Genomic DNA, 15,347 nt, shown 5'->3' with positions numbered 1-15,347 from the left:
AGAGAGAGAGAGAGAGAGAGAGAGAGAGAGAGAGAGAGAGAGAGAGAACAAATAAGTAAGGAAGCAGCGTCCTAAGAGATTTTAAAGTATGACATGGCAATGCACTTCTTGGTTCTCTTTTTGATTCCTATGTTGCCAGTTTGTTTTAAAAAAAAGTTACATGACATGCTTAGAAATTCACTACTGTTTTTATTCAAATATTGACTATCTTGTGATTTCGAGTGGTATTTATCGTTTGATTTATTATTCTGAGGGAAGGAGGGCATATGTCATGGCTCACATGTAGATGTCACAGGAAACTACTTAGAGCAGGTTTTCCCTTCTAGCTTTACATGAACTCCAGGGGTCACAGTTGGGTCTCTAGGCTTGTGCAGCAATGTCCTTTACCCTCAAAGCCACTTTGCTGTCCCTGGAGTGGTTTTCTATATAATAACTCACTGGACTCATAAGAACTTACTCATGTATATGTATTCATTGCCATTGTTCTTTGAGTTGTATTGTTTACCTTGTATATATAGAGTTAGCCTAGGGTAGGGTCTTAGATGTAGGATCTGATCAGTAGATGTTCTCCTGTTTGAGTAATATTAAAGAAGGTTTAAAATATAAATTTATCTTTTTAGGAAATGCTTTAATTTGTCATTACAGCAGCATCTCCATTGTAATTATTGTCAACATCAAGTGTTCTTTATTTTGTTACTTCAGAAAAATGATGTTTGTGAGCTTCCTAGCCTGGGGATTGACCCCTGACCTAGCAGGTCCAAACCATGCTGTCCTACTTTAGCTATGGTGCGTTATTCTGGGTTTTAATGTCTGAAGCAATCCCTTTGCCCAGATTTTGAGCAGATCTTTTTGTAGGAGCAGAATTAAAGTTTAAGCCAAGTGAAATATTAATGTGTTTATTTTTATTTTCTAGTCATATGAGAAGGTGTTGTGTGTATTTTGGTGACTCAAGAGTCATTTATGGTGTTGAGAATCCAGATTGGGTGGTTTCTGTTTGTTTTAGCTCAAATGTTGAGAAGCTGGTTGTAAGCCACATTTGCTTTTGTGTGCTTCTGAGCCTCAGAAGAGAAGTAGGTACGCCCTGGATTGAGGCTGGTGGACTGTTCAGCTCTTGGAGCAGGCCGTGCATAAATCAGTGTGGAGCCATCTCAGAAGTTGTAAAGGGCGGAGTTGTGCCAAGAAATTGGGAAGAGATGAAAGTTCAGTTCCAGGGTTGTAGTTTTGTGGCGTGAGGACAAATGAGCGCCAGAAGATGAGTCATACCTCTGAGGGATGGGTGTTCCTAGTGATGTTGGGGCTGGTCCTGGGAGCCAAGGTGCCTTCTGAGGGATGGGTGTTGTTAGTGATACTGATGCTGGCCTGGGAGCCATGGGTTCTTCAGATAACAAACACAGATAGCCCCAAGAGGTCCACAGGGGTAAAAGATATTGTCTATTATTCCCTCTGCATGCAGGGGCACGAGCCTCTACTATACAAAGTACTTTGCTTCTTACCTGTTAGAGTGCAGGTAGGTTGCTTATGTCACACCGGGCATGCTATAGGATCCAGTTCCCAATTAGACAGAGCACCAAGGGGCAAGAGCTTCAGTCTGAAGAGCACACGGAAGGTAAGTCAAGGGTGACCGAATTCTCTCGTTCATCTACTCACCTATTGTTCCTTAAGGTCTAATACAATTAAACACTATAAGGAGAGCTTTACTTCCTTCCTAAGCTTAGTCTTTCTAAAGAGAAACCTTACTGTATATAAAACTCAAACGTTTTACCAGCTAAAACTGGGCTCTCAGCATGGTTTGGAAAACTATCTTAGAAAACAGAAAGCACACACTAGCTGTTGTTACCCATGCTTCTCTATTGCGTTTAAGCAGCGGCCATGTTTCTCTTACTTTCCCCCAGTGTAGAAGAGTTTTAATTAAGCATTAGAAAAAAGATGATTTATATAGAAAATGTAATTAGCTACTGAGAAGAAGGCAGTCTGTGTTCCTGCCAGTCTGAGAAGGAAGAGAACAGGAAGAGGGCTCTTGAAGGAGGAAGGGAGCCAGCAGGGGAAAGGGCAAGTTGAAAGATACAGTATACAATGTATATGAAAATGCCGTAAGTTAGTATATTAACTAATTGTAATGGAGAATTAGTAAATGTGGCAGAGAATAAAATAGATAAATAGATAAAAATGGAAATGACTGAAAGTATAAATATTAAAATAAATTTAACAAAAACTAGGAAAAAATAATAAATTTGATTCAGTAGAACTTAAAGATCAATGTGTGGCAATGTGTTAACACTAGTTAACAGCAAGAAAACCTCGGAGAGGGAGTATTTACAATATGTAATAAATGCAGATTGACTCACAGGGCTCCTCAGACTGTTGAGTGGAGAATTTTTAAAAGTCCAGTATAAAACTGGGCAAAGCATGTGTCTTTGAAAGGCCCTTTGTCCATAGCCTTCCAGTTGTCAGCAGCTCTGCTTCACTGAGAGGTTAAGGTGAAACTGACTTGTCATCTTTGGTCTGTCAGTTAGCATCAGCTGAAAGGACCTGGAGTGAGTGTTTGGGGAAGGGGAGGAATCTGCAGGCTTGTTTGTTTGTTTTGTTTTACAACTATAGTGTTTTATTTTACAACTATAGTTTTTTGTTTTTAACTTGCACCATGTATTCAAATTTAAATTACACACATTCTTCATTCTATCAGTTTTACTTTTAGAAATAAAGTTCATAGACCTTTTGAAAAACTTGTGAGATCATTGTGTTTTGGAATCCAGAGATTTTTTTTAGATGATACAGAGATACAGCTTGTGTAGCATATGCAACACCGTCAGCGGGGTTAGAGGTTGATAGACTAGCACATTCTGCCTTCTAGAGAACTAGCAAATGCTTGTCTCAGTGGGTCATCCTTGGTACCGTTTGAGTTGTTGTCAGAGCTTTTAGGTTCTGTTTCTTCAGGATCTGTTAGGTTTCAGAATTGTGGCTACAACACAGCCTCAGCATTGTAATTGAAATCATCAATACACCAGATGTGGATGTGAACCAGATTATCTAGTGGAGGATGGAGTTGGAGAGAAGTAGAAGTTCATCACTCATTCTGTATATGCTTCTAGCATCTGCCAAGCTAAAATGAGCATGTGTTACTGTAGCTATCAGATGAAAGCACATTCAGTGAGTGGTCTCAGTGCTGGCAGCCTGGAGACTGTCCACTGAGGCCACTCGAGCCCCTGAGGATGTTCCTTTCAGAACACATACAGGGTGAGTGAGGACTAAGCCCACAGCTAGGTTTACAGCTTGTCTTCAGACAGATCCTTCATGACTTAAGCCGCGGTTTCAGTTTATAAGTATGTTCTGCAGTAGGGAAACCACAGCGTGAACATGGGCTGATGCTCTGAAATGGAAATCCTTACGCCTATAGAATCATTTCTAACTAGCTCGATGATGTTGGATGATGACTAAGGAAAATGGACTAGGGGTATAGCTCACTAGTCTAGCACTTGATTAACATGCAAACTCTGCTCTAGTAGCCATAGTCACAATAAAGGTGACGGAAACAATGCCTCAGAAGAATAGACTGACTTTCCTCTGTTGGTTCATTGAATAAAGTAGGTTCCTCTTCTTGGATAGTGTAACGCTCACTTCACTAGAACTATTAAGGCACATGGCACAGCTCACGTGAGAGCTTGAGTCGCACCCAAGTGAGTCCATGGGTTCAGTGTCCTGCAGTAATCCTAAAGCCAGCTACTTCCATCACAAATGTACTTAAACATGCGTGTTAACAAAGACTAATTTATATCATGTCTGAAATAATCATCCTATGATGTGGCTTTATTTCCTAAACATATACAAATTCATAGAGCTATTTTGTATACTTTAATACAAACGGAAATTTGAATATGTTTTCAAGTGTAGATAGGTTGAATAACCATGACTACTAATAAGGCAGAAGAGAAAAGCCTCTGAAGACTGTTAGGGTTTTGTCTGAAGACTGGCAGGGCTTTTTCTCTGTTTTTATATTTATTCTGCTCTCTCAACTTTGATGCTGTAGAACACTAGCTTTTTTTCTTTCTAGCTCTTGGATGAAAATGGCTCCACTTCATTCACTGTGGGGTGTATTTGCTCCTAACTAGTTTTTTGGAAACCAGAATAAAATATGCTTGCAGATCTGTGGTTGCCCTGCTTTGCAAACTCCTCCATCTTATAAATAACACTAGATACATTGTGTTCATGAATCAGTGGGTTTTAACTTTTCTAATCAGTTTAAGAGGCTAACCTTCCCTTTTGCAGATTTAAATACCTTTAGTTTAAGGGAGTAGCTAGAAAGACTTACCTCAAAATTTAGTTTAAAAATGTATTTAAAACCAATTACAGACATTGTCCTAGTTAGGGTTACTGTGGCTGAGATGAAGCCCCCTGACCAAAAGCAAGTTGGAGAGAAGAGTTGATTTGACTTACATTTCCACATCCATAGTTCATCTCCTAGAGCAGTCAGGACAGGAGCTCAAACAGGACAAGAACCTGGACAGGAGCTGATGGAGTGACCATGGAGGAGTACTGCTTATTGGCTTCCTTTCCATGGAGTAGAACTCAGGACCACTAGCTCTGTTTGGCTGGTCCCATGCCCCCCATCAATCACTAATTAAGTAAATGCCTTACAAGCTTACATATACCCTGGTCTTGTAAAGACATTGTCTCAGTTGAGGCGCCCTCCTATCTGATGACTCTAGCTACTGTCAAGTTGGCATGCAATTGGCCAGCACAGACAGTAGTACCTTTGCATGCTGTGTTGTTGCCTGGACTTAAGGGGAAAGGGCAGAAGTACTCACTGCCCTGTTCTCCCAATCCCAGTTTTAAGGGTCGCTTCTCCTCTCAGCAGCTTGTTAGTATGTCTCTGAAGCTGCAGAGAGGAACAGGTAAGGATTACTAATATGCGCTAATGTATGACACCCTAGATGTTTTAGCACTTTGGATGTCTCCTGTCCCACTTTAGTGCTTTTGTGATGTCAATAGAGTAAGGGCTGCAAATCCGGAACTGCCATCCACCTGACCTGTAGATTCATTCCACTGTCTTGTCCTGACCTCACTCTGCAGCTGCCACGTGAGGCCCCGTTCCTAAGTAGCTAAAGTGTACTTTGTTATACATGGGGCGATTATGGGACCCAGTTTGAAAGGGACTTCAAGGGTCGCTTGTAATGAGCCATGGTTTGTGGTCTTGTCTCTGTAAAGTTTGGAGTCTCTCCAGTGCCCAGACTTTTCTGTGCCAGTACTGAAAAGCAAACCTGTGCCTGGAGCTTTGGAGTAACTCAGATGGCCTAAACTCCTACAGTACTCACTGTGGTCTGCTCAGTGTAGCGCACTACAACACTGCATCATGCAACATCACTTTAATGATTAAAATCATTCTTTATTAGGCTCTGTATGCATGTTAATTTGACACATTTCCCCCTCTGAGCTCTGTTGTGGGACCAGTGGACACAGGCTACTTTTTTTTTTTCCTGAAGGAGACTGCTTGCTTCATATCTTTTGACAGTTTGGGAACACTCTTCTGGAATTGCTTTCTATATAAATATGTAAGGTGTTTGAAATAGCACCCCCATCGCTGATGTTACCACTCTAGGTAGGAGAAAATGAGTGAAAAGGTGGCATTTTCCCCCCTACAATACGTTCTTTGATTCACGGCTAAGAAGTTTGACGGAAAGATTTTATATTATATACTGATAGAATTATATTGAATTATTTTTTGATTTTTTAAAGACAGGGTTTCTCTATGTAGCCTTGACTGTCCTAGAACTCTCTCTGTAGACCAGGCTGACTTTGAACTCAAGAGAGATCCACCTGTCTTTGCCTTCCAAGTGCTGGGATTAAAGACATGTGCCATATATTGAATTCTTAACTGTGATGTGTTGAAAGGTGGTAGACTCAAGGCTGTATGTATCCAGTAGTCACACAACTTTTTTAATAGCCATTTTATCTGTGAGTTTGGGAAATACAGTAACATCAACGTCCTCTTCTGTTCTTGTTTTTTTTTTTTTTTTTTTTAATAACTACCTGAAATTAGGACGATGACCACTATCTTAGTCTGTCCTGACCATGCTACAATAATACCGTACAGTGAGTGACTGACAAGTTACACAGACTAGGACACCTAAGATCTGTGTGCCAGTAGATTTGGTATTTGGTGAGGGCTTACTCTTTAAGTTAAATGCTTTCTCCTGCATTCTCACTTGGTGAAGCACTCATCCTATTTATGAGGCTGGAACTCTTACACTGGCTAAGTTTCATAAGGATTTAGGGACTGGGGAAATAGATGTTTAACCCACAGCATCAATTTTAATTAACTTTCTTTAGCTTTGAGATTATATGTGCTGTGAACTGTATGTGTGTATAAAATACCGTCTTAGTTATTTTGCTATTTCTGTGAAAAAACACACAACCAAGCAACTTAAAGAAGAAAGTGCTTAACTTAGGGCTCATGGTTTCAAAGAGTTAGCATCCATGACCATGATGGTGGAGAGCACGGCAGGCAGGCAGGCAGGCGGGCGGGCGGGCGGGGTGCTGTTGCAGCAGTTGGGCACTAGGAATGCTGTTATTCTTTCACAACCTCAAAGCCTACCTGAAGTGGAAACTTATGGGCTCTTTGGAGAGTCAGTTGTGTTGGATGGTGTTTTGTTGGGACAGACATGTAAAGGAGTGTTTTTTTTGAAATGGGCACAGGTGAAAGGCTAAGACTTGTGAAAGAACATTTTAGTGAAGCAGACATAGGAGAAAAGATGTTTTGCCAAAGCAAGCATGTGAAAGGACATGTGATATAAGATTCTTTGTTAATGACACACGTATATTGGTTTATCTTACATTGTGTAGTTGAGATACATTTGTCAGGACTCTGGTGACGTGCTGCAGTTTCTTGCTGCTTCTTCAGACTCTGGCCAATTGACAGTGATGTCAGCTGAGACAGACTCACCTGCTGAGGCGAGACCCATGGAGGATACGTGATGTTTAGAAAGACTATAAAAGGACTTGACTAACAGTGAGGAAGGCAGGCTGAGCTTGGCTTGTGTATAGAGCTAGCTGTGTAAGGTTTGTGGGTCTCCCATCTTTGCTGATCTTTGTTTTTTTAATTTTTATTTTATTTTAAAAGACTATTTATTTTATGTATGTGAGTATACGCTCACTCTCTTCAGACAAACCAGAAGAGGGCATCAGATCCCATTACAGATGGTTGTGAGCCACCATGTGGTTGCTGGGAATTGAACTCAGGACCTCTAGGAAGAGCAGTCAGTGCTCTTAACCGCTGAGCCATCTCCCCAGGCCTTTGCTGAGCTTTGATTCACTAAGGAAGCACAGCCAAGAACTTTTCCTGCCGTCCCTCCGGGTCCCTTTTGTTGACTTGGTTGAGGCTGAGGCCTGGCTGTCTCTGTTAGGCAGTGCCACCGCTGCTGACTTGTGTTTGCTATTTCAACTCTACCGAACTGGACTGTGAGTGTATTTGTGAAGTGTTTGTGAGTGGATCGAGCTGCTGCTACTAACTGAACTGAACTGTCGATTTCCAGACAACACAGAGCAGACCGCAGTTGCTCTAAAGATCCTTTCTAAACGAGTCCACTCCACCCTGCGACTTTCTTTCCCACTACCTCTGGTGCGTGACGAGCTAATGGGAAGGTTAAAGCATTTTAGAGCCATCATTAAAAAGTGAGGCCTGAAGAAACTAAAGTTACAGCTACCCCCAGTTCCTTCAGCAAGGCCACACACCTAATCCTACCTAAACAGTTCTGCCAGCGGTCAAGTATCCAAGTCCACGAGCCTGTGGGCTGTGCTGATTCAGATCACCACAACACACATGTGCTCACTCACTGTAGTAAGAGTGCCTTTTTAACTTGGCTTTTTTTTTCTCGATTTTTTTAGCTTTTAAACCATCAGGCTTTATTCTATTATTATATGATATTTGTTAAAATTATTAAAATATTTTTAAATAATATAGGCTATGTAATATTTTGATTCCCTTCTTCTGTTTATTGAATAGTTATAAGATGATATCTGTAGCCTGAGTGAGTATAATAGAATTGAAATACTAGTTTAAAATAAGGTTTTAAAAAACTATTTGGCCAAATCTCCATGTTTCAATTTTTTCTTTCAAATCAGCCAGTCTTATTTGAGAACTGCTTTTTTTTTTTATACATATTGTCTATCTGGCATTTTGAGCTGAAAGTCATTTTTTAAAAGATTTACGTCATTTTTATTTTATTCATTTATTTATGTTACTTTACTTTTCTTCCTGTGTATGTGTGTGTGTATCTGTGATAGAATAAAGAGGGTTTATGGAGTCCTGGAGTAGGGAGGTTACAGCAAGCTACCTGTAGTGGGAATTAGGAACCAGAGTGTAGTCCTCTGCAAGAGCGATACTCCTGAAAGGCTAGGACACCTCCAGTCCTGCCCCTTAACAGTTTCTACTCTTTTTTTGCTACAGGATGTTGTGGCTTTCAGTCTTTTTCTATAGTACCGTGTGACCCCTGTCTCCCAGACCTTGTTCGTTGCCTCTGTTTATTCATTACCCTTTACGTACCAGAGGGGTATGCGTTCTGTGTGGACACTCCTGTCTTTCTCTAATAGGAGATTTGAATCTGCAGTGCTAGAATCTGTTCTCTACATATACAGAAAAGTAACTCCAAGAAATCTAAGGGTTAGAGTTGCTGAGTCAGGAGAATTTTATTGTTGGTGCATTATGATTGGAACTTGGGCATTTGTGAATAATCTTTATTCTCCTTTGGAAGAATTTTGGGGAATTGGCTGTTGAGGATTATGCCAGGATATGGGAAACGTGGCAAGAAGGGACTCAGGAGAGCACTTGTCTGTCAGAGTCAGCTCCTACACTTTGTAGCTGTAGAGTATGACTAAGTACAGGTCTACATCCCACGTTTTTAAATGCTTAAGTTACAAGGAAGCTAGAAAAACGTGAAATGAGTTCCTTCTCTCATGTCCAGTATACAGTGTCTACATTCAGCTTACATGCTCTGGGCTCCAGTACTGTGTGCAGCACCAGCCAGCACTGTGTCTCAACCCCACTTCCATGTCTTACGTGAGTGTGACACTGCAGACCAGAAACTCAGGCTCTGTATACTGAGTCAGGGTGCACATGGAGGAGCAGATAGGACCAGGGAGGAGATCCCTGTGACCCGCGTCACCTTCTCGCCAGCAAGAACAGACTTGGACACCAGGATCCTTCTGCAGCAAGCTTTATTCCAATGAAAATGAGGAAAGACCCCAAGGGGAAGAGGAGCTCTCCTTATATACCCATCGGGTCGGCTACTCTATTGGCTGATGCGTCTCGGCAGATATGACACGTCGGGCTGCGTCAGTTTTTGACAGTTACCGGCTGCTCAGGCATTCGCCTTACTGGTGTTTAATGGCGATTTCAGGAGGGAGACTACGCATGCGCAGCAGCGCACCACATCCCCACAAGCTCTGAAAACGTGGGCTATCATTTAGGTTGGAAATTTAGGGATTTTTTTTTAATTCCTAACATGGAAAAGATTTCTCTACTTTATAATAAGTTTAAACTCATTGGTATCTGCAAACAGGTGAAATAATTTTAGTGATATATTTTGTTTAATCCAATATACCAAAATTATCACAGAGAGAGGAGAGTCATTTTATTTATATTAAGTCTTTTAAATTTATTTCCTAATTAAAAGTCTGAAATCTAAAATACACAAAAATCTGAAACTTTTTGAGTATTGTTATGATGCCCCCAAATATTTTTGGAATGTGGGATCATGAATGTCCAACTAATGGTCCATACTGACAAAAATCTAAACAACTCCTAAATCTATAACACTTGTGACTTCAGTTCCTTTGGGTGAGAGATTTGTGTGGAGAGTACATCACTTTGGACTCCCTTCTCTTCAACTGTTTCATATCTGCCTGCAGCTCGTATCATAGTGGCCAGCCTAGCTATATGGCAAGTAAGCCTTTATCCTCTTCTTTAGAGGCTGCTTGGTTCTAGGATTAAGGACCATTGTCATTAACTAAGCCATCAGTTCTTGGCCTTCCTAAACCTTCAGTATTGTTAGTTCCTCGTGTTGTAGTGACCCCCCCCCAGGCATAAAATTATGTCCACTGCTACTTCATATCTGTAATTTTACTACTGAGCAGTGAGTGACTCAGTTCCTGAAACCATCAGAAATATGTGTTTCTGGTGGTCATGACCCATCATCCACAGGGTGGGTTGAGAGCAACTGACCCCAGTCCTTTGGTGAGTTGATTCAGAAAATAAATTGCACTTCCTTTTCTTTATACTATGGATAACAATCATTTTAATACAGATGAATGAGGGGTACTTAGCAGGAGCCTGCCTTCCCAGTGAGCATGCGGCTGTTTTGTGTATTCTCAGCAGTCATACATAGAGCTCTATTAAGTCTGTTTGCAGAAGTGATTCCCCCCTACCCCCGCCGCTGCATTATTGACTTCTCAGAAAGCCGGGTCTTCTGTGTACCCATTGGATACTTCCTGACTTTGAAATCCTGCTCTCTTTCTGGAAACCTATATGTCGTAGCATGTTGATCGTTTCCTTTCTGGAATTACCAGCTTACTGATGTGCAGAATTTCAAGCTGTGCCCTGTTCTTAGCAAATGAGGAAAGCATGTAGAAATAGGACCACTGCTTTGGTTCAACGGGAACAGTGGTTTCATCTGCAATGACAGGGAAAGACATCTGAGGGACACTGTTAGATTTGCATAGGAGAGGGGATAGAGCAAGTGCCACCAAATGATGGTTGTTTTTAAAGCCTGAGTATGTCCCATGCAATATTTGGGACATTCTTGATGAGAAAAAAATTGTCTGAAAGTCACATTTAATGCTGTTCTGTAGCTTATCTGATAACCTTATTCCAGGACTCGTTTGCCCTTTCCAAAACTGAAAACCATCAGTAGCCTTCCTTCATGTGAACCCCATATATAAAAAGCAAGATAATGTTTAGATAATACTGACACGTTCAATGGAAACCATTTTACACAATACAAATATTAAGATGACTGTCAGTATTTTCTAGTTTAGCAAATCTTTGCCTGTCTGTCTGGATTCTCGGTGCATTCAGTCAGACGTGCTTTCAAAGGAGATGCGGACTGAAACATTTGTTAAATCCCTGGAAGCACAAGTAGCACAAAGCAAGTGGAATGAATCCCTGAATTGTAAAAGTAGCTTTGACTGTGGGATTTAGTGAGAGGGTTGGGATGGCATTGAGCGAGCTGTTCCAGGAGCAGTGAGATTTCCGAGAAAGATGAGTGTCAAGCAAGAAGATGGAGAACGTGCTGGCCATGAGTGCCGTCTGGAGAGGGAGCAGAAATGGAGGGGTGAGGTGCTCACAGCAGGAAGAGGGCTAGGGAGAGTTTGCAAGATGAACTGAGAAGGGTATGTGGGCAGCAACAGCTAAACTAAGGCCGGGGGACGATGGGAACTGGTTCCTAAACTTGGCACTATAGAGCCTGGGGCATCCAGGAAACTGACTTTGATAGTTTGTTCTGAGTTGGGGTTGGAGGTGAGAGGCACAAGTTTTGGACTTGGAGACACCAGGAAGCCATGTTTCCCAGATTTGCTTCCTCTGGCTCCTTCCCAAGACCATTTACATTAAAAAGTGGTCCAGTATAACTTATTCCTCAGTCAACCTGATTTTACAGCAACAAATTTTGCTGAATGCTTTTACCTTTTAGGTAAAACACTGATCTGGGACTCAGACTTACTCTCTGGCTTTGCACTCTCTAAGCCTTGAAGGGCTGAGTTCTACCTCAGTCAGACCAGGGTACTGAGCAGGACTATCCTCAAGGCTATGCTATGCATTTGTGACCCTTGTTCCTTCTCTCTCTTATCGTGATAGATTCACCAAACTGAAGAGCCTTAACCTTTCCAATAACCACCTAGGAGCCTTTCCGTCAGCAGTCTGCAGCATTCCCACCCTAGCAGAGCTGAATGTATCTTGTAATGCCCTGCGAGAAGTCCCTGCAGCTGTTGGAGCTATGCAGAAGTGAGTACTTTAAACCACTGGGGCTATCTGTAGAAAGCTCTGTGGAACTTGTACATCGTATTAATTAATATGTTATGTTTGCCAAGAAAGTGTTGCCCTTAGACCTAGCAGTAAGCCACTGTGTGATCTGTGTAGAGTTCACATGTTAAGAGTTTAGAGTCTCAGAGTTGGATGTATCTGAACATAGGGATTACTTTTTTGTTTGCTGAGTTACTGAATTTTAAGTCTTAGAAATTAATGTTAAGAAAAAAGGGAATGATGCATATTTGGGCTGGTTTGTATTACAGTTAGCAAATATGTCCCCATATTTACCTTTGCAAGTTGAGGAGATTGGTAACAATTCCCATTTTAATAGAAGTTTAAGGTCCTTATCTCTGATCTTTTCCCTCCTTTTCTGTTGTTACCTTCTGCCTTGTCTTTATGCATTTTGCAGCATTATAGTGATATGATCTTCATGAACTTGAATGTTGATAGTAAAGTCCAAAACTGTATACTTTTCTGTTTAATTGTTATGTCTTCTTTGTTAGCTTGCAGACGTTTTTGCTGGATGGAAATTTTCTCCAGTCCCTTCCTGCTGAGTTGGAGAACATGCACCAGCTCAGCTATCTGGGTCTTTCCTTTAATGAATTCACTGACATTCCAGAGGTGTTGGAGAAGCTGACTGCTGTGGATAAACTGTGTATGGCTGGGAACTGTATGGAGACCCTGAGACTACAGGCCTTAAGAAGAATGCCTCATATTAAACATGTGGACCTAAGGTAACCCCTTTGCAGAAGTAGTTCCTGCTTGAGTGACTGGCTGTATTATGGGGCGGGTTAGCCAAATAGTCTGGGTAGTACTAGTACCAGAGGGAAGAAATGACTAATTATGAGGTTTGTTCTTCCCTGAAGATTGATTTGAAAAAAGAAAATCCCACCGCTGACTGACTCTGTCTCATCTTGGTTTTGTAAACTTGAACGCAGTTTGAATTTGCATGAGTCTGTGGGAGCGCTAGGGTAGAGAACTGGAAGTCATGAAGCACACAGTGGACAGTGTTCTTAGTCTTTCTTACCTGAGGCATGTGGTACTACCGAGCTCTCTTGGTTTTTGTTGTTGTTGTTGTTGTTGTTGTTGGTGGTGGTGGTGGTGGTGGTGGGGATTTGTTTTTGCTTTTCTTTTCTTTTTGTTTCTTTTCTCTCTTGGCTTCCTTAATTTAATGTACCCATTATGTTAAATTGGTTTAAATTTCTTCTATATTCATTCAAGTGGCTCTGAGCTTAATTTATTATTCTTCACAAAAATATAAATTCTATAATCTCCTGTCAGGCTCAAATGTAGTTGCCCCCTCAACTCTAATGCCTCCTAAAAGCAGAGGCCATGTTAACATCCAACAAGAATGTTCTGGCTCCATCTTTGCTACCAGTCGATGCTTAGTCATTATTCTTCGCTTGGTAAGGTCCTATTAATTTTTAATCACAGAGAAGCATTAAACAAGGAGAATGTGGTTTTACATTCCCTTAAAGGTTTATTTATTTTATTTGTACGCATGTGGGTGTTTTTACCTGAATGCATGTATATACCATGTGCACGCCTAGTGCCCACTGATGTCAGAAGATGGTGTCAAGTCCGCTAGAACTGGAGTAATGGACAATTGTGAGCCATCATGTGGGTACTAGGAACCAAATTCCAGTCCTCGAAGGCCAGCAAGTGCTTTTAACAATTGAGCCATCTCTAGGTGCCCAAGGAGATGCTTTTTTAAAAAAACATTACTTTATTTATTTATATTTCAGCTGTTGGCCCCTCTCCCAGTCCCCCCCTTACATTTTTTAACCCTGTTCCTCCTCTTCCTTGCCTCCAAGAGGGCACACACACACACACACACACACACACACACACACACACACGTCAGACATCCTCCTTACCTAGGGCCTAAACTCTCTGGAGGATTAGGCGTATCTCCCACTGAGGCCAGACCAGGTAGTCCCCTGCTATATATGTTCCAGGAGTCCCATGAATGCTGCCTGGTTGGTGGCTCAGTCTCTGGAAGCTCCCAGGGGTCAGGGTTAGTTTAGACTGCTGGTCTTCCAATGGAATTGCCTCCACCTCCTCAACTCCCTCCCCCCCCCCTTCAGCTTCTTCAATCCTTCCCTAATTCAACCATAGGAGCCTCTGACTTCAGTCTAATGGATGAGTAAGTATCTGCATCTGTCTCAGTCAGCTGCTAGTAGGGGCTCTTAGAGGACAGCCATGCTAGGCTTCTGTCTGTAAACACATCATAGCATCAGTAATAGTGTCAGGCCTTTGTGTCATCCCAATGAGATAGATCCCAAGTTGGGCCAGTCACTGGACAGCCTTTCCTCCGGTCTCTTCTCCATTTTTGTCCTTACAGTTCTTTTAGACAGGAACAACTCTGGGTCAGGAATTTTGACTGTGGTTTGGTAACCCCACCCCTCCACTTGAAGTCCTGTCTATCTACTGGAGGTGGACTCCTTGAGTCCATCCCCCACTGTTGGGCATTTGGCTAAGGTCACCTCCAATGAGTCTCACCCCTCACTCAGGTCTCTGGGACTTTCTAGAGGATCCCCCCACCTCCATCCGCAGAGCCTGTGTATTCCATTTATTCTCCTGGTCCTCTAGGCTTCTTTCATGTCTCCCTCCACCCCCACCATACCTGATCCTGTTCCCCTTTTCCCTCACCCACTCAAGTCCCTCCTTCCATCTGCCTCCCTTGATTATTTTCTTTCCCCTTCTAAGTGGGATCAAAGCATCCTTACTTGGGCCTTCCTGCTTGTTAAAGTTCCTGAGGTTTGTGGGTTGTATCCTAGTATTCTATATTCTGGCTGATATCCACTTATCAGTGACTACATATAATGCATGTCCTTTTGGGTCTGGGTTACCTCACTCAGGATGATATTTTCTAGTTCTATCCATTTGCCTGCAAGATTCATGATGCCTTCATTTTTAATAGTTGAATAATATTCCATTGTGTAAATTAACCACATTTTCTGTATCCATACTTTGGTTGAGGTATATCTGGGTTGTTTCCAACTTCTGGCTATTACAAATAAGACTGCTATGAACATATTGGAGCATTCACCCTTGTGGTATGGTAGAGCATCTTTTGGATATATGCCCAGGACTGGTATAGCTGGATCTTCAGGTAGAGCTATTTCTAATTTTCTGAGGAACCACCAGATTGATTTCCAGAGTGATTGTACCAGTTTTCAGTCCCACCAGCAATGGAGGAGTGTTCTCTCTCTCTCTCTCTCTCTCTCTCTCTCTCTCTCTCTCTCTCTCTCTCTCTCTCTCTCTTTCTCCACATCCTCGCCAGTATCTGCTATCACTTGAGGTTTTGATCTTGAAAGGTAGAATGTCAAGG

General features: G+C 41.8%; 1 protein-coding gene across 1 annotated transcript in view; it reads left to right on the top strand.

Annotated features, from left to right (window-relative positions):
* Positions 1-15,347, top strand: part of Phlpp1 (PH domain and leucine rich repeat protein phosphatase 1) — a 208,735-nt gene that overhangs the window by 136,342 nt on the left and 57,046 nt on the right. The window contains exons 6-7 of the mRNA XM_028775649.1: positions 11,843-11,989; positions 12,517-12,747. Coding sequence (XP_028631482.1) covers positions 11,843-11,989; positions 12,517-12,747 — 378 coding nt within the window. The remainder of the gene's footprint in view (positions 1-11,842; positions 11,990-12,516; positions 12,748-15,347) is intronic.

Source organism: Grammomys surdaster, unplaced genomic scaffold, assembly GCF_004785775.1.
Source record: "Grammomys surdaster isolate TR1022 unplaced genomic scaffold, NIH_TR_1.0 257, whole genome shotgun sequence".
In the NCBI taxonomy this organism is placed as follows: Eukaryota; Metazoa; Chordata; class Mammalia; order Rodentia; family Muridae; genus Grammomys; species Grammomys surdaster.
Note: the sequence above shows the minus strand (reverse complement) of the source record. Positions and strands in the feature narration are given on the sequence as shown.